We start from the raw sequence: 19,977 nt of genomic DNA, 5'->3' as shown, positions 1-19,977 counted from the left end.
TTGTTTGAAAAAAATTATCTACTGGAAAATAAGGTAATGGAGTCAGGCACAAAATGTATTATTCCAATAAAACAGAAACTAGTTTTTATATTCCTTTTTATCAATCAAGGAAGCTCCGTTAAACATGCTCGTCAAATCGAAATTAAAAAAAAAAGATGAACAACAAGAGGAATTGAACAAAAACTAAAAAAGGAACTAATTAAAGGGACATTAGGAAAATACAGAAAGTAAAAAGAACACAAACACGCCCACAAAACACTTTGCACGAAAACACAAATTTAAACTTCCGAAAAACACACATACATAAAAGGCAAATTATAATAAATCTTTGAAAAATTAGAATTGTTTCAAGTAATCTTTAGACAGGAAAATAAGAAAAATCGGTCACGATTTTGGCAAAAAGCGTTTTGGCAAATATTCCAACGAAACAAAAGTGAATCTACCATTGCCTTACATCAATAGAGTTATCTATTCATATGGATCTCAGAGTTGTTGTTCCATTAATTCTCTAGTTTTTATGGCTTTTAAATGAATATAAATTTTAGAATTATTGTTTGTCATTTTTATCGAAGAAAAATTATTGTTGTCTGTTTCTTCTTGAAAGTTTCTTCTTTGTCTGTTTCTGTTTGTCTGTTTGTTGTTGTTTGTCTGTTTCTTCTTGAAAGTTACTGTCTATTTTCTTATCATTTTTTTTTTTAATAGCAATAACATCTTAGTCTTTTTTTTTATTATTGAAAACGTTCTGGTGTTGCAGTTCAAACGCAACACAACGTAATTTTACGCGTAGTGCGTAAAGTGCGTAGCGCGTAGTGCATAGCACGCGCAAAGTTAAAGCCATGTTATTTAGTTGTACGCTGTGAATTTAAATCTTAGAACAAAATACTTTCCTAAAAACTCACCCAAAAATAAAACGATGAAAGCATGAGATAACTACAAATTCAATCCACAAGATTACAATTGTCTCATCATATCTAATTACAAAGAGTCGTTGGACGACCAGGGGCACCCATTCACAAAATTGTCGAGAGGGAGCCAAGAATTTTGTTTTCAATTTTTGTTAGATGAAGACATATGAAAGTAATTTTTAAAAATCTAGGGGATAAGATAATTTGTCGTTTTTTTTTTTTTTTTTTTTTTTTTTTTTTTTTTTTTTTTTTTTTTTTTTTTTTTGTTAAAACATTTTTTGTTCTTCCCAAAATCTTGGAGGGCCAGTCCCTGTGGACAAGATAAATTAAAAAGAACAGCTTATACTCTTTTGAGAGGACAAGAGAAGAAACATTTGCCCCACCCCTTTAAAAAAATTTCATTTTTAAAAATCTAGGAGGGAGGATAAATTGTTGTTTTCAATTTTTCAATAAAATACAAACAAAAGCTTTTTTCTCAGTATTTACAAGGCCCGATTTCCTCTACCTCCCCATTTGGAGTCCTTGGAGACGATATAGACAAAATAAACCTATGGTATACTCTTTTGAGAGGACAAGAGAAAAGATATTTGCCTCAGTACTACAACACACATTCACAAGTCCCTTTAACCCCTCCCGCCCCCCAAAAAAATCCTTCTAGTATCACTTCACTCCCCTCAGCAGTGGCACGAAAGCAAGATGTTCGGCCTAAAACTGATTCTGATTGTAAAATTGCTTCCAGAGAAATCCTGGGTTCAGCTACCCGTCCAGCTCACCTATATCTTGATAGTTACTATCCTGGACTTGTCCAGTTCAACGCTGCATTCAAGTATTGTTAAAACAAGAAAATTTCAGGCGTTGTTCACGAACAAAAATGTTTATCGTTGATCACATGTTTTCGTGTTCGGTATATCGTTTTCTCTTAACCACCGAATACATTTCAAGACAAACATTGTAAGCTACTCTCCTCGCGTGTATCAAAGGATTTGCAAATCGGTAGGGTCGAACGTACAAATCAAACACTTGACCTGAAAAAGAGTGAATAAAAGTCAAAAATAAAAAGTCAAAAATAAAAAAGTCAAAAATAGCAACGATTTGCAAATCGGTAGGGTTAAACGTACAAATCAAACACTTGACCTGAAAAAGAGTGAATAAAAGTCAAAAATAAAAAATCAAAAATAAAAGTCAAAAAGAGTGAACAAAAGTCAAAAATAAAAAGTCAAAAATAAAAAAGTCAAAAATAGCAGCGATTTGCAAATCGGTAGGGTCAAACGTACAAATCAAACACTTGACCTGAAAAAGAGTGAATAAAAGTCAAAAATAAAAAGTGAAAAATAAAAAAGTCAAAAATAGCAACGATAACAAGTCAAAAATAACATAAAGTCAATAACAGTCAATAACAAGTCAAAAAATAAAGAATAAAAAGTTAAAAATAGAAACGATTAAACTAGTCTAACAAAGATTATATCTACGAAGAAGATTCTTTAGTTACGCTTATATTGTCCTTTCTAATATTCAGAAAAAGAAAATACAACGATGAAAAGCACACACGAAGATTAGGCCAGTTATAAGACTTAATCCATGTTTACTATTCCTCTGTGTACATGTCCGGATCTTCTTAAAGTTTCCCATTTTGACTGTTTTTACTTTAAAAAAAAAAAAAAAGACAATGGAGCACGGAAAACATAATACTTTAGAAACTCAATTTTTCAGCCATCATATGCTGAAAAGCATAAATATACTTTTCAGGAAAAGGTATATAAATACAAGATTCGTTCAAAAATTAAGCTAATTATAAGAACTAATCTATTTTCAGACATTTTGCCCTTTTTCTTTACAAAAAAGACTTAAGAAACTTGTGAAATATACATAGGACAGACCATCCCCCCCCCCCCTAGAACCTTCACAAAAATTTCTAGATTTTTATTTCTCTATTTATATCGACAATTTTTTATATCTCTTGCCAGATAAATTCAACAGCACAGAATATAAGTTATTATTCTCAGCACCGTTGGTCCCCTCAATACCGTCTCAATTTTAATTAGTTCTTATTTACCAAATATATTCCACAATACAGCATATAAGCTACTCTTCTCGATGTTACTTATTCCCTTGATCGCGTCTCGATTTGACGTAACTTGAACGCATTCTAAAGCAACAAATAAAGTCATCAAATAAAGTCAAATAAAGGCAACAAATAAAGTCATTATAGGAAATTTAGAACTGAAATCCAGACCCAGAACTAGATTTCAATAAGGTTTATTTTAAGAAACTTCAAGTAAATCATAGTTGCTGCAGTAGCCTAGCAAAGTGCAAATCGAGCCCCATATATACGAAATTTTAAAAATACCTATTGAAAGAAAAAAAACTATCTAGTTAGAAAAGTCGACCCTACAATCTTGCCCTTTCAAGTTTTGGCATAGAATGTACAACTCTGTATAAATATGTTAATATACAAGTGTATTAGCCTATAAATTTATTCCACAAAAATTGCTTTTCATGAATAGTTGCACCAGATTCTTTTATGTTCTGAGCCTGAGTTTCAGCCTTGTTATTTTACTTCTTCACATGCTTAAATTTGATCAAATTATTGCTGTTCTTTTTGCAACACAATAAAATCAATTATGTCTTATGTTATTAAACACTAAATTAAATTATAATTAAAACGAAATTACCAGATTAGACCTGAAAGATATTATTACCTGATCACCTAAGCAAGGCTTATGAAAGCTGTGATTACAGTTGAACATCACAATATCCATTAATTTTTTTTCATCCTGCATTATCAGCCTCTGAGAACACGAGTGACAGGTTGATATACCTAAAAAATGAGAAGAGGTAGCATAAGTTCCCAGAAGGGGGGGGGGGGGTAATGATGCACTGCCAATAGTAATTTCTCTTTTTCACAGTATTTATTTAGTTTTTTTGTCCGCTTTTTTTACTACTCGATTCTCCGTTTGTTAACTGTTGTTCTACAAAGAGAAATAAATCTTGTTCAAGAGCGAATGATCAAAGATGAGAATGACAAAGTAGAGGCAATAAAGAAATGGCAACAATAATTACAGCTAAACTACTGTTTGATTAGCTATTTTGAAAGCATCTTTGCGCAGACATCAGCCATACCATTAAAAACATATTTGAGATAGCCCTACACTTTAAGATAGTCACCATTTCAGTAGGAGGCTTTCCCCGGCCACTCAAAGCGTCCCTAGGGAAGTGGATAGGGGAAAACTCTACAGATATTTAGGCTACCTCCATAGGAGGCGCTGACCGAAGGGGTACCTAATCTCTGTGGGTCCAAAATTGAAACTGGGGCAACCTAGCCCAGGGTTACAAATAAGGAAGGCTTCTTGGATGTACATCTGAGAGAGAGCACCTGCTTGTGGACACATCCCAGCAGTTACACACCTTCCCTCAGCAATGGGTTAAATTGCTCGGTGCCGCAGAACACCGAACGGGGAAATCTCTTCTTAGAGGAACAACTGTGTAGGGAGATTATCCAAAGCCCTAGAAAATGGCATCCGGTAAGGGTAGAGTGGAATTGCTGGCCGCTATCCCAACAAAAAGCCACGAAACTATTTTTTTTTTATGTAACAATAAAATGACAAAAAACACAATAAGAACTTGTTCTACCGTGTCCGGGGCAACAGACGATCTGAGATCTAAATTTATGAATTGCAGAAATGATTTAATTGGTGATGATGATGATAATGATTTCACTACAGCATTCAGATTTGATCAATCAAATCGTGCTCACTCAAATTCGTCCGATTTCCTCAGTTATTCATATAATGAGATACAATAAGGGCTATAATGGGCTAACAAAAACGAAAAGAATAAAAAAATGACAATGGAAAGGAAAAAAGGAAAAATAAAGTCGCGGAATGGAAACAAAAATGAAAATCCTTGTCATCAAAGGATATACAGTAACATGCAAACTAACAGCAGAGCCTCATCTATCCAATCTTGTTAACATAACTGTTTTAACACTTTGTTTTCCCTCTTTTAGTAGCATTGTAACTTCTGATGCGGTTTCTTTGGCACCAAAAAATCAGACCCTACTCGACCCCCCCCCCCCTTACATTGTATCTTTCACATAAAAAAAAAGATGCATATCTTCATACTTCTTCCGTATACTTTCTTGGGTCATCTTGACCCTGTGAATTTTTTTCCCACATCACAATCAAAACCCTTTTTTGATTTTGTATGACAATTATCTTATTCTGATATAAAATATTACTATAATTTTGTTTATAAAAAATCATTCCTGGATGTCTCTTTCCTGAAAGCATTTTGACAAATTTCTGCCGAAATATACATGCATTTGAAACATAACGCTTAACATAACGCTTAGTAATCATAATTCAAAAAACATAACGCTTAGTAATGTCGTAAAATTGAGCTCCCCTTCCCCCTTTCCATGGGTCAAAACACTAAAAAGAGCATTTGCAGCCATAAATTTCCAAAAATTTCTAAAAATCGATCTCCAAGGATAGGAGATCGTTCAGATAAACTCTTGGGATGAAAAAACCCAATTGTCGAAGATTTTGAGACTGACATTTTATATTAGTGAATAATATGAAAGCTGATTTAATAATTGTCCTCGGATTGGGATAATTATTAATTAGCTGATTGCCCTTTGCCCTTGGATGTGAGAGAAAAACGTTTCAAGTTCAAGTTCTATTTATTTTCATAAAACAACAATAACAAAAACAATATCCCAAAGTACTCAATGGCCCGTTATTTGGGAAACGGCATACAATAAATAAAGAATCATAAAACTTGTTATAAACATACTAACCAACATCTAAATATAAATATATAAGGAAAAGATATCAACTCACAGGCAGTCCCCACGAAACAGCGACCCTCACATCACCCGACAATAAAATACGAATTAAAATTATCTGCGTCATCGAGGATACAACACCAACAAAGCAACAACCCAAAAAAGAAAAAAAAAACATTTAATAAGAAGCCTTTGATAGGAAACTTTTCATCTGTCTCTTAAAGGAGCCAAATGTTCGTGACTGCCGGATCTCAGCTGGAACCAAGTTCCAAGCATGCCCCACAGTCACAGCCAGGCCGAAGTCTGAACGAACCGAGGGACTAGCTGGAATCATCACATCCTCCCAGTTACGAAACATATAAAAATTTACCTCCCCTACTAGTTTGAGCAGTCCCGAAAAATAATATGAGAGATCTCCCTGGAAGTATTGACATGCCAACGAAGATAGAGATAAAACATAAATATCTTTAATCTTGAGGAGGTCAAGAGTAGTGTGTGTAGCAGACTGGAGAATTCTTGCCGCTTTTTCATGAAGATGGTGAATAGAAGCAAGGATTGAGGGAAATGTGGACATCCACACAGACGAACAGTAACATATATACGGGTAAATCAGAGGGAAGTATAAAAGACGGAGGATAGGGAAAGGAAATAAACGTTTTAATTTTCGGATGATCCCAAGTCCACAGAAAATTTTCCTTCTTATTATAAATGTTATAATTATTACAGTTTGTTATCAGAAAAGATGAAATAATAATAAAGATGAAAAAGATGAAATAATCACAGAAAAAGATGAAAAATAATAAAGATGAAAAAGATGAAATATAGTCACATAACAGCACCGCTCGATTGGTCTTAAATCTAAGTTCCGAATTGTATGGAAATTTTAAGGATCCAGGTAGTTTGTGGTTTTACCTAAAGAGAATGAAAACTTAACAAGATATAGAACTTTAACAATTCAGCATAAGAAGGTAGAGATTAAAAACCATTTTTTCTGGGGGACAATTTTTGCAAAGAAAATTATCCTTGAATTTTCTTTCTTTTCAGATAGCAGCCGCAAGCGACGGGTACATAAATGGAAAGTAAAAAGGAGTTACTTAAAAAATAAGAATTAACAAAAATTGAAGTTCTTCATTTAAAGATTCACTACATACTCCAACGTAGGGGAGGACGAATCCTCCATTATTTATTGAAGGACACTTACAGGAAGATTTTGAGAAAAATATTATTAAATGCATACATCTCGAATCAAAATTCAAGTCTTGCCTTTGAAAAAATCCTGTCTACCCTTACAAGGAGGGTGGAGGTCCTACATATTTTTTTGAAGCACACAAATATGATTTACCTTTATATTCGAAGTTTTGTAGTAAAAAACCTACCTATGCAAATCGGAAACAGGGATCTTTCAATATTTGTTGAGTGTTCATAAAAGGAGCATTTTAGAATATATACTTTGTAATGCTTATAATATTAATATGTTAACCCTAAAATATTGAAATTTTGCTTTTTAGAAAAAATCTACATAAGCGGTGATAGAAATTCTCAAATCTTCTTAAAGGAGAATCGGAGGAAAACATGTGACAGTCACTTAAAGTGTAGCAACTTCTGGCAATGTAGCAACTGTAGGAGCTTCTAACGTCCGGCAACTTCATTAAAAAGTAGATAAATTCAATTATAATCTTATATCTAATACAAAATTAACTTAAAGCTAATACGATTTATTAAGGTAAATATATTATCCTACGGTTAATATGTTCATATTTATACATAAAAGGTTTAATATAAAGTTAATAAGTTTATATAAATAGCCTAATATTCAATAGGAACAAAACTGAAATTTCCCTGTCAAGACATCAGTAATTAACCTTTTTTAGAAGTGTTTTTTAGTCAAAATTCAGTCTACAAAATGTAGGGCTACGCTAACTTGGGAAAATCTTGGCAGGCTAAGTAGGCTGGTCGACTTTAATCTGGCAGGCCTACTGGGGATCATTTCTTTACCCTCCCCTATGTTTTAAAGCACGTGAAAAGACAAGTATGCTGCAGTTATGGGTCAAAGAAATTTATCAAACGCAAGATGCCGTTGGTGAATTTTCTGTTCAGCAATTGAGCTAACTTCTGTTTATATTAGTTTCCCATACTCTGTTGTTTTACCTTCAATGCAGAGACTAGACTTCTGAAGATTCATCAGCTTTTCCTGAAGATTGAAACAGTCACCAACTAACACTTTCTGACAGTTTTCTTCTAACTCAATCTAGAAAAAGAAGTAAAGAAAAAAGATTAACAGAAAAGAGAAAGGCGTGGTTAACATATCCAATGTTTGACAGTAAAGAAGGAATAAGGTCTTAATATTTTCACGAGAACAGCTATTTGTATAATCTGGCAATGTTTTAGCCTCCGTATGCGAGGTTTTTAAGAAGGATCTCTTTAATTAAAAAAACTACAAAGCAATGTCTAAAAATCACCTTTGGTTCGTTTGAGTCCACCCCCCCCCCTCCCAGGAAAAGCCTCTGATGTTTTGCAGAGGCTACCGAGGCACCGGCTTCTAAAGTTCATAAGCTTTCCCTAGATCTCAAAATAGTCCGTAATTAATATTCTCTGGCCAAAAAAAAATGAACTGAATTGGAAATATATTCTAATTTCAACCATGAATTGAAAACAAAAAGGGCATAACTGATATACTTATTAGTTTCCATGATCTATTTTAGAAGCCCTCTTCCCCCCGCAACACGCACAGGAAAGGCCTCTCATATTTTGCAGCATCTCGACTTCTAAAAGTTCACAAATCTTTCCTGGATCTTAGAACAGTCAGCAACTAGAAAGCTTTCTTCCAATTAAATCTAGAAAAAGAATAATACATAACTGAGCATTAATTAACTGAAAATAGAAGGGCGTATCTGAAATACTATGCTGAATAATAAAAAATACACCTGACTCAAGTATATTGATCACCTTGAATCAGGTGATCTTGAATCAGGTGACCTTTATATTATCACCTGACCTGAATCTGGCCTGAATCAGGTGAGCTTTATATATTTATATTATATATTTTAATAAAGGTGACCTTTACATTATCACCTGACCTGACCTGAATCAGGTGACCTTTATATATTTATATTATATATTTTAATAAAGGTGACCTTTATATTATTACCTGACCTGACCTGAATCTGACCTGAATCAGTTGACCTTTATATATTTATATTATATATTTTAATAAGGTGACCTTTATATTATTACCTTGAATCAGGTGACGTACCTGAGTCAAGGTAAGTTGACTTACCTGAATATTTGACTTACTTCGAGATACAATACATACAAATTAATTTCTATTTGAGCTAGCTACTTGAACAGACTTGTCTTAAGCCTGGCATGTTCATCCCACATTCAGTGAAGTACGCAGCCCCATACAATCCTATAATACGATATACATCACATAAGTCCTTTTCACGCAACCATATACAGCATATTCGACCTTCTTCGCACGCAGGAAAGTTTCAAGAGTTGTTATCTTTTTTTTCACTGCTTTTCTTAAAATGACCTTGAACTTCCGTAAATGAATCAACGGAAATATATGTCCATATATTTCTGCAGTTATTTTGTAATTATCAAAGTGAAAATACAAAAAATATAAACAAGGAGAAGTATATCGTCAGAGGAAACGAGATTCCCATTGAAACATAAACCAAACCAAGATTGAGATTAAATTCAAGGTGCTTCTTAGATAGGGGGAGGGGGTTAAACCTACTTAGAGAACCACATTCCTGAGAAGTGCCTATATACAGAACTAAAAGAGGTTAAGCCAAATAAACTGGCCTTTCCGATAAGTATGCAACAACTGAGACTGTTCACAATTCTCCAATGGTAGATGGTTCACAATCACAATGGTTCACAATGGTTCACAATTCTCAAGGTAGTTGAGCAAGTCAACTACCTTGAAGGATTTATTGTCTTTGTCCAAAGAAAAATTCCCGAAGTCCAAAAATACGCTTAACTAACATCATTAGATTATCATTAATCTACCTCTATTATATGGACTGAAACACCTGCTGGACTACAAAACCTAGATAGGGCAAAGAACTTTTTACCGTGTTGAATTTTTCTTTCATTCACTAATACCCATTTAGCTGTTATGTTCCGCATAAAAATCTTAATTGAATTATCAAGCATAGAAGGGCAAATTAACAATACTAAAAAGGCTTAGTAAAAGCCTTTATCCAGCAGCTGTGTCGAACCCGTAAGTTCTGCTTGTTACACTGTATAAGTCTTACAAGTCACGTGACAGAAATGGGTGGCTACTCCATGGGGGGAGCATATATAAGGGAAATCCCACGAATATTGTACCGAAGAAAACGAAAAATTCACCGTTGACTTTAAAAAGGCGCGGGAACGTATTATTTTTATTCTTTTTGAATTCTAAATTTTGAGGAAACTAAAACATTACGACTGTCAAAGATATAAAACAAGAGCTAAGAGCTCATAAGGCACTTGTGACGAGGTCAGAAGAGCCAAAAGACAAGATCTCATATGGCATGAGCTCTAGCAAAATACTAAGAATCAAAATATTGATTTAAAAGGAAAATCAGAGGCTTAATGCCAGTCCGGATTTAAAATAAGAGCTCTGAGACATAAGGTCCTTCTAAATATCAAAAATCTTTAAGATCTGATCACCACTCGAAGGTTGAAAATACTTCGTTTTTTTCTAATTTTTCCTCTCCTTTCTGCCTCCCAGATGGTCAAATCGGGGAAAACAACTATTATCAAGTCAATTTGTGCCGGTCTCTGACACGCCTACCAATTTTCATCGTCCTAGCCCGTCCAGAAGCACCGAATTCGCCAAAGCACTGGACCTCCCTCTAACTCTCCCAAAGAGAGCGGATCCAGTCTGGTTACGTCAATCACGTATCTACGACATCTGCTTATTCTACCCACCAAGTTTCATCCCGATCTTTCCACTCTAAACGTTTTCCCAGATTTCCGGTTTCCCCCTCCAACTCCCCCCAATGTCATCAGATCAGGTCGGAATTTAAAATAAAAGCTCTGAGACATGAGTTCCTTCTAAATATCAAATTTGCTTAAGATCCGGTCGCCCGTTCGTAAGTTAAAAATACATCAATTTTTCTAATTTTTCCGAAATAACTCCCCCCTACTCCACCAAAAAGATCGGATTCAGTCCGGTTATGTCAATCACGTATCTAGGACTTTATTCTTCCAACCAAGTTTCATCCCCATCTCTCCATTTTAAGCGTTTTCCAAGATTTCCCATTTCCCCCTCCAACTCACCCCAATATTACCGGATATGGTTGGGAGTTAAAATATGAGCTCTCTGACACAAGGTCCTTTTAAATATCAAATTTCATTAAGATCCGATAACCTGTTCGTAAGTTAAAAATACCTAATTTTTTCAATTTTCCCTCTCCCTCCAACCCCCCAGATGGTCGAATCGGGGAAACGACTGTTATCAAGTCGATTTGTGCAGGTCCCTGACACACCTACAAATTTTCATTGTCCTAGGACGTCCAGATGCACCGAACTCGCCAAATCAATGGAAATCCCCTCCAGCTCCCCCAAAGAGAGCGGATCTTCATACTTCTTCCGTATACTTTCTTGGGTCATCTTGACCCTGTGAATTTTTTTCCCACATCACAATCAAAACCCTTTTTTGATTTTATATGACAATTATCTTATTCTGATATAAAATATTACTATAATTTTGTTTATAAAAAATCATTCCTGGATGTCTCTTTCCTGAAAGCATTTTGACAAATTTCTGCCGAAATATACATGCATTTGAAACATAACGCTTAACATAACGCTTAGTACTCATAATTCAAAAAACATAACGCTTAGTAATGTCGTAAAATTGAGCTCCCCTTCCCCCTTTCCATGGGTCAAAACACTAAAAAGAGCATTTGCAGCCACAAATCGGGGAAACGACTATTTCTAATTTAATCTGGTCTGGTCCCTGATACGCCTGCCAAATTTCATCCTCCTAGATTATCTGGAAGTGCCTAAACTAGCAAAACCGGGACCGACAGACCGACAGAATTTGCGATCGCTATATGTCAATTGGTAAATACCAAGAGCCATAAAAAACGGAAATGAAGTCACTTGTCTACCAAAAAAGAAATGTAAATGCTTGGTTTTTCTAACATAAGGAAATTTCGCTTTTCCAGCCCCAAGCTATGGAAAATTTCTTTTTTCCTTTTTGCACAGTATGTCTCTCGTTCTCTAGTTCTTAACACCTTTAAATTTCATTTAATTAGCAGGAAGACCACAGATAACAAATTTTCCACTCTCAATTCAAAAGATATTTGATTTATATTTGACAATTCCAGAAAAAAATTTTGACACCTATGTTGCAACCTCCCCCCCCCCCGGAAAGGCATTTTTAAGCAAGTGAAACAAATATTGGTTCTAACCTGTATTGAAAAATCACGCAGGATCTCGACAAGAACATTCCTCAGACCAGGGATTTCGGTTTTGGGTCCAATTCTCTCAATCAGACTCTTCGGGTCTATTTTGGTTCCAGTCTTGTGTAATATTGCTAACACAAAGTCAGGGTTGTCAGTTGCATATCCTAGTAGCTGGTCCCATAATTCTCTATCGTCATGTCTTTGGCAAAATTCAATAGCTTGGTCAATATCCCTAAGTCTTGTCACTATCATATCTAGTGCGTCGCGGATATTCCCCATACGATCTAGAAGCAAAATAAATGAGTCAATTCAAACAGAGGACACTCAGACCCGTTTCTGAGACGAAAAAGAACCAATGGGAATAAATCAAAGTAATTTAAATTAAAGATATTGGTTTTAAGAGGGAGATATCAAAAATTGAATAGAAATAAAATAAAATAATTAAATAGAATAGCCAAAATATTAAATATAACAGCCAAGGTTCATGGTGTTTTTTTTTTTTTTCACAGTTAAAAAAAAGTTTGAAAGAATAGGAAGATAAGTCTGCAAACCAAGATTAGAATTTTGGAAGCTACAGCAATGACAGTGGTCAAATATGGCTCAGATGCACGGACACTCCAAAAAGCGGATGAAGATTTGCTAGATGTTTTCCAGAGAAATTGCCAACGGACTGCTCTAGGAACCCGGCTGGCTAACCGTATTTACAACAGTAGGCTGTACGAAAAACGTGGTTCAATCCCCACTTTCTAGGGCTATAATGAAAGAACGGTTGAGATGGCTAGGGCACGTTCTGCGAATGAAGGATGACACATTGCCGAAAATTGTCCTTTTCGGCCAACCGTTTAGGGCTAAACGGAAAGCAGCTCGTCCTCATTTGGGGTGGGGGGTGTCATAAAGAAAGATATAAAGGAAATGGGAACTTCCTCGGAGAGTGTTAAGAGGGAAGCTTTGAATAGATTGGGATGGAGGAGGAGCGTGCGTAGTTGCCTTGACCTCAGGCGGCTTGGTGCTGCAGTGAGTAGTTAATAGTATCAAAAATAAAATAAGGAGAATCAGAAAAAATTAAAAATAGGAGGAGGGGGTCATGAAAAATTCATGAGAGAAAACTTTAATAAAATGAAAAGTGTGATTCACGAATAAACTTGGTACAATCACTCGAACTTAAAACAAGATTAAAGATGCTGCGTTGAGTTGGTGCCAAAACTGTAACAGTTCAAAACCGAAATACACCAAAGGTAACTTCGGTTTTATACCAAAATAAAGTCAAAGTTACCTATAAAACCAAAATACAAAAGCACGTTTTTTTCACTAGTAAGTTACCAATTACCCTAAAACACCAAATTACCAAATTAATTGGCCAAAATTCATTAAGTTAGCAATACAACTGAAATACACATACTAGTTTTTTGTTTTGTTTTTTTACATTTCCTGTCTTGTGTTTTATTTTCCAGGTTAAATCCAGTAAGTTCTTTGCCTGTCGTCAACCAACTGGGATAACCGTGAAGGAAAGCAGCCAAAAAATACTAAAGATAAGTAGCTCTTTATATCACACCCTTTAAGATGGGTTTAAACCCCGAGTCCTATCCCAACATGAAAACAAATTTGAGAAAGTTCTATATAAAACTAAAACAAAGCTTTCATGAAATTTCTTTGTATTAGTGTCAATACAAGATAAAATAGTAAATATTCGCAAATTTCTTAAAGCCAGGGTGGCCACCCGGTGAGAAAAAAAAATCACTAGATATTAGTGATTTTTGGTTGATGTAGCGATTTTCTTCAATAATCTAGTGATTTATGTGTTGGTTTAACGATTTATTTTTTGTTTGGGCAATATAAAAATTCACTAGAAATAGTGATAAATCACTAGGGGTGCCAACCCTGCTTAAAGCTTTCTTACAAAAACTGACAACACATCTCGTAGTTAATTTTGAAACTAGTGTTTCTGGTAAAGATTTAAAATATGTGATTCAATACCACATAAATTTGCCACGTATGAAATTACCACATATGATATTGAATGTCATAATAAATGACGATACAATGAACGAATCCTCTAGGATTCGGGGCTCCTGATTAGTACTAATTCTTCCTCTTTTCTTGTGCAGGATCAGGCATTTTTCCGCCACACTTGGCATCAAAATTCAAATTTTACCTTGGAATTATTTTCACCATAAACTTTCCACACTCACTGGGACATAGTATTAATGTCCCAGTGAGTGTGGAAAGTGTGAGTGTGGACAAAACTTAGTATTAATTATTCAACAACAAAAACCCATTACATCGCTGAGCCATGACATTCCCTGAGGGGGTTACAACCACGAAACACCCCGCGAGACCAACAGAGCAGCATTGAGGAGGGTTATTTTCTCGGTTACATTTACCTCAAGACACATCATTTATCAAGCGCCTTGCAGCGCTCGAAGGTTTGAACCATAGTCCTAGAGTTTGCAGGTGCCGCTTTATTAACTGCGCTGTCGCAAGGTAGACTACTTCATTAGATGCAAGTGAACTTACCACCGCTAAGTTTCAGGCTATTAAAGTAATAATCACATCAAAATAAAACAGTGTCGGCACCTCTGGATTCATATTAGTTCTTTCTCATGAAACCCGCGATTGCAAAAAGATCTTTCTTGAGGTATAGAATCATGAGGTATAGATCTGAATACGGATTGTTTTCCCATGGACCATTATATGTTGCACATAGGGACACAACTACAATGGCGCGTAACTAATATGGCGCGTAACGACTTACGCGCGCGGGGGGGCTTGGGGGGGGCGCGAAGCGCCCCCACCAACTAGGTGTTGGGGTGGCGCGAAGCGCCACCCCAACAGCTAGTATATATATATATATATATATATATATATATATATATATATATATATATATATATATATATATATATATATATATATATATATATATATATATATATATATATATATATATATATATATATATATATATATATATAGCCCCCCCGCGCGCGTAAGTCGTTACGCGCCATATTAGTTACGCGCCATTGTAGTTGTGTCCCTGTGTCCCACCTGTGAATATAGATAGATATACATATATTTTTAACTACGTAAAACTTGCGAATATACAACATTCTTGGCTAACCCATTGTCTGTGCATATAAATAGATTATCAGGTTTACCGACTCTTGAACATGCAAAATATAATTGTCCATAGGAAAAACAATCTGTATTCAGATCCATACCTCATTATTCTAATGATTGCCCTTGAGCTTTCTTGATGGTGATTGCTAATCGAACATTCCCTGTGTCCCCGTCGTCATTTATATATCCCCCTGTGCCCCCAGCAACCCCCTTGTAGTTGTTTCCCTGTGTCCCGGTCGTCATTTATATGTCCCGGTCGTGATATATATATAGATATATATATATATATATATATATATATATATATATATATATATATATATATATATATATATCTATATATATAAAAATAAGTTGTCTGTCTGTGTGTCTGTCTGTCTGTCAGGTGACGTCATGTTTCTGTGTTGACTGACGTCATGAAGTTAGTTGTCGTCATTTTTGCAATGACGGTGACGTCATTCAAGATATTTAAGACATGTTAGTTGTCGTCATTTTTGCAATGACGGTGACGTCATTCAAGATATTTAAGACATATGTTCACGTACAAATCTATTAATGTTTAAGTTTTAAATGACTGATGAACTTACAATGGCAAAAGCCGATGAAGATGCTCAAAGAGTCTATGCTAAAAAACTTGCTGCTGATAGAGAAAGTCAGAAAAGAAAGCGTGCCGAGGAATCAAAAGAACAGCAAGGAAACAGGCTTGAGGCTGATAGAGAAAGAAAGAACAGAAAGCGTGCCGAGGAATCAAAAGAACAGCAAGGAAACAGGCTTGAGGCTGATAAAGAAAGAAAGAACAGAAAGCGTGCCGAGGAACTACCAGAGCAACGCGGAAGCAGACTTGCTGCTAAAAGAGAAAGTGAAAAAAGAAGGCGTGCCGAGGAATTACAAGAACAGCAAGAAATCAGGCTTGCTGCTGATAGAGAAAGTAAGAAAAGAAAGCGTGCCGAGGAATCACAAGAACAGCAAGAAATCAGGCTTGCTGCTGATAGAGAAAGTAAGAAAAGAAAGCGTGCCGAGGAATCAGAGCAACCTGAAAGTTATCGCCTGGCATTCAGGTACAACCCAGTCGATGATTATAGCTTGAGTAGATGTGTTCAAATCGGGACAATGTCTAAAATTTGTCTCTATTGCAAGGCCTTGAAATTCAATGGGGAAACAATGGGAATGTGTTGCACCTCAGGAAAAGTTAAACTTCCTCTATTGGCTGCACCACCAGAGCCATTGAAGACTTTCCTTGCTGGAACTACGTCAGAATCTAAGCGTTTTTTGTCACAAATCAGAAAATACAACTCATGTTTCCAAATGACGTCGTTTGGAGCCCAAATCGAAAATCCAGATCAATTTATGTCTACTTTCAAAGTAAAAGGGCAAATTTATCATAGAGCAGGGTCCCTTCTACCATTCTCAGGCGAGAATCATAAATTTTTACAATTGTACTTCATCAGTGATAGAAATTCTGAATTGGATGCACGTTGCGAAATTTCTCCCAACGTTGAAAGGACAATCGTTTCCCAATTGCAACATCTTTTCCACGAAAATAATAATTTAGTGCGTCTGTTCAAAACAGCCATCGATTTGATGCCTAATGATACGCATAAAATTGTTATTTCCGCTGACAAAACGCCTCCTGGCCAATATGTGCGTAGATACAATGCTCCAACTATCGACGAAGTGGCAATCGTTATGGTCGGTGATCAGTTTTTACCTCGAGATATTATTATTCATAAGCGAAACGCTCAGTTGTTAAGAATTGCTGAAATTCATCGATGCTACGATGCCCTACAATATCCTATCATTTTTTGGGATGGAGCCGACGGCTATCACTTTAATATTAAATTGATGAATCCAGCCACTAACAAAGAAATGAATAAGAAATGCAGTGCAATGCATTATTATTCCTATAGACTAATGATTCGGCAGGATGAAGAAAATTATATTTTAAAATGCCGTGAATTGTTTCACCAATTTGTCGTTGATATGTATGCTAAAATTGAATCAGAACGTTTGCTATATATCCGCCTGAATCAGACCAAGCTCCGCTCTGAATAATACATTCATTTGCGAGATGCAGTTATAAATGACGGTAATACCACAAACGTTGGAAGATTAACAATTTTACCTTCGTCATATGCTGGCAGTCCCCGTCATATGCATGAATATGCTCAAGATGCTATTGCGTATGTTCGTCTCTGCGAAACGTCAACCCCAAGTCAAATTCGTGCATTGTTTGGAATCATTTTAACAACTTGCTCTCCATCAGCTCCTACAGAGTTATGGGAAAAATATAAGTCAAAAATGTCCGAAGATATACTCCATCGAAAACAGTTAGAGACGTCAGATATGACTTTTGATTTTACATCAGAAATTTATAACTACACTTTAGTTATTATAGAAGATTTGTGCGTACGTATGGCAAACAAACCTCTTCAGGATTTGGGAATGCCTTCACCTAACCGTATCGCTGCTGTTTCGACGTGTGTAGAATTGGATCGTGAACAAAGTTACAGTACGATTGTCGTATGTACAAAATAACATTTCCAAGTTAACGTCGGAACAAAAAGACATTTATGATACGATAATGCATTGTGTCGATAACAACGTTGGAGAAATTTTCTTTTTGGATGCGCCAGGAGGTACTGGTAAAACATTTTTGATAAAAACTGATTCTGGCATCAATTCGATCAAAAAATGATATAGCGTTGGCAATTGCGTCGTCCGGAATAGCCGCAACATTGCTGCCTGGTGGAAGAACTGCTCATTCCGCTTTGAAATTGCCTCTGAATTTGCATTCTACAGAAACTCCCACGTGCAATATTTCCAAATCATCTGGGATGGGTAAAGTATTGCAGCAATGCAAACTTATTATTTGGGATGAGTGCACAATGGCACACAAAAAATCGCTCGACGCTCTGGATCAATGCTTGAAAGATTTGAGAGGGAAGTCGAAACCCTTTGGCAGCACATTAATATTGCTTGCGGGAGATTTCAGGCAAACATTACCTATAATACCTAGATCAACTCCTGCAGACGAAATGAATGCTTGCCTGAAAAATTCTAATTTATGGGCACACGTAAAAATATTAAAATTAACTACAAATATGCGTGTCCGATTGCAGAACGATGACTCTGGTCAAACATTTTCAGATCAATTGCTGACAATTGGAAACGGAAAGCTCCCAGTAGACTCAATTTCAGGACGTATACAACTACCTGCTGATTTCTGTAATTTAGTGACGTCCAAAAATGAATTGATTGAAAAAGTATTTCCGAATATTCTAAAAAATTATAAAAATAATAAATGGCTAAGTGAAAGAGCGATTCTCGCACCCAAAAATATAGACGTCCACGAAATCAACAACATTGTTTTGACCAAGATTCGAAACCAGGCAGTCCTTTACAAGTCAGTCGACACAGTTTTGGAACCAAATGAAGCGGTTAATTATCCATCTGAATTTTTAAATTCCATAGATCTTTCAGGGTTTCCACCACACGTGCTACAACTAAAAATAGGCGTACCAATAATATTTTTAAGAAATATAAACCCACCAAAGCTTTGCAATGGCACTCGACTTTCCGTAAAAAAAAACAATGGAAAACCTAATAGAGGCCACAATCTTGACAGGGCCTTTTGAGGGTGAGGCTGTTCTTATTCCTCGCATTCCCATGATTCCAACGGATCTGCCTTTTCAATTTAAAAGATTGCAATTCCCAATTCGATTAGCATTTGCAATCACCATTAACAAAGCTCAAGGTCAATCATTAGAAAAATGTGGTATAGATCTTAATACAGATTGTTTTTCCCATGGACAATTGTACGTTGCATGTTCGAGGGTCGGTAAACCTGACAATCTATTTATATGCAGCGACAATTGGACAGCGAAGAATGTTGTATATTCGCAAGTTTTACGCAGTTAATTTGTATTGTATCTATCTATCTATCTATCTATATAAAAACGAGTTGTGTGTAAGCATGTTTGTTTGTTTGTAAAAAGAGCGTTTGCATATGATGTCATTATTAGTACATACGGCTTTGTATATGCAGAGACAATGGGAAAGCCAAGAATGTTGTATATTCGCAATTTTTACGTAGTTTAACTCCTGCAGACGAAATGAATGCTTGCCTAAAAAATTCTAATTTATGGGCACACGTAAAAATATTAAAATTAACTACAAATATGCGTGTCCGATTGCAAAACGATGACTCTGGTCAAACAGTAGACTCAATTTCAGGACGTATACAACTACCTGCTGATTTCTGTAATTTAGTGACGTCCAAAAATGAATTGATTGAAAAAGTATTTCCGAATATTCTAAAAAATTATAAAAATAATAAATGGCTAAGTGAAAGAGCGATTCTCGCACCCAAAAATATAGACGTCCACGAAATCAACAATATTGTTTTGACCAAGATTCGAGACCAGGCAGTCCTTTACAAGTCAGTCGACACAGGTTTGGAACCAAATGAAGCGGTTAATTATCCATCTGAATTTTTAAGTTCCATAGATCCTTCAGGGTTTCCACCACACTTGCTACAACTAAAAATAGGCGTACCAATAATACTTTTAAGAAATATCAACCCACCAAAGCTTTGCAATGGCACGCGACTTGCCGTAAAAAAAAAAAAAACAATGGAAAACCTAATAGAGGCCACAATCTTGACAGGGCCTTATGAGGGTGAGGCTGTTCTTATTCCTCGCATTCCCATGATTCCAACGGATCTGCTTTTTCAATTTAAAAGATTGCAATTCCCAATTCG

At 35.7% G+C, this 19,977-nt stretch overlaps 2 protein-coding genes across 7 annotated transcripts in view; both read right to left on the bottom strand.

Moving 5' to 3' along the window:
• Positions 1–1,108: 1,108 nt before the first annotated feature.
• LOC136025710 (vacuolar protein sorting-associated protein 41 homolog) overlaps positions 1,109–19,977 on the bottom strand; it is a 149,736-nt gene continuing 130,867 nt past the window's right edge. For all 6 annotated transcript variants that reach the window (XM_065701694.1, XM_065701713.1, XM_065701720.1 and 3 more), the window contains one exon: positions 1,109–1,930. In XM_065701694.1, coding sequence (XP_065557766.1) covers positions 1,880–1,930 — 51 coding nt within the window. In that variant the 3' untranslated portion in view covers positions 1,109–1,879. The remainder of the gene's footprint in view (positions 1,931–19,977) is intronic.
• LOC136041710 (vacuolar protein sorting-associated protein 41 homolog) lies at positions 2,088–12,480 on the bottom strand. Its single transcript, XM_065726488.1, has 4 exons — positions 12,108–12,480; positions 7,840–7,939; positions 3,605–3,723; positions 2,088–2,195 (listed from the first exon to the last, which is right to left on the bottom strand). The coding sequence occupies exons 1-4, from the start codon at positions 12,378–12,380 to the stop codon at positions 2,088–2,090; spliced, it is 600 nt and encodes a 199-aa protein (XP_065582560.1). The 5' UTR covers positions 12,381–12,480.

The sequence above is a fragment of the Artemia franciscana genome, chromosome 1 (genome assembly GCF_032884065.1).
Source record: "Artemia franciscana chromosome 1, ASM3288406v1, whole genome shotgun sequence".
Lineage (NCBI taxonomy): Eukaryota > Metazoa > Arthropoda > Branchiopoda > Anostraca > Artemiidae > Artemia > Artemia franciscana.
Note: the sequence above shows the minus strand (reverse complement) of the source record. Positions and strands in the feature narration are given on the sequence as shown.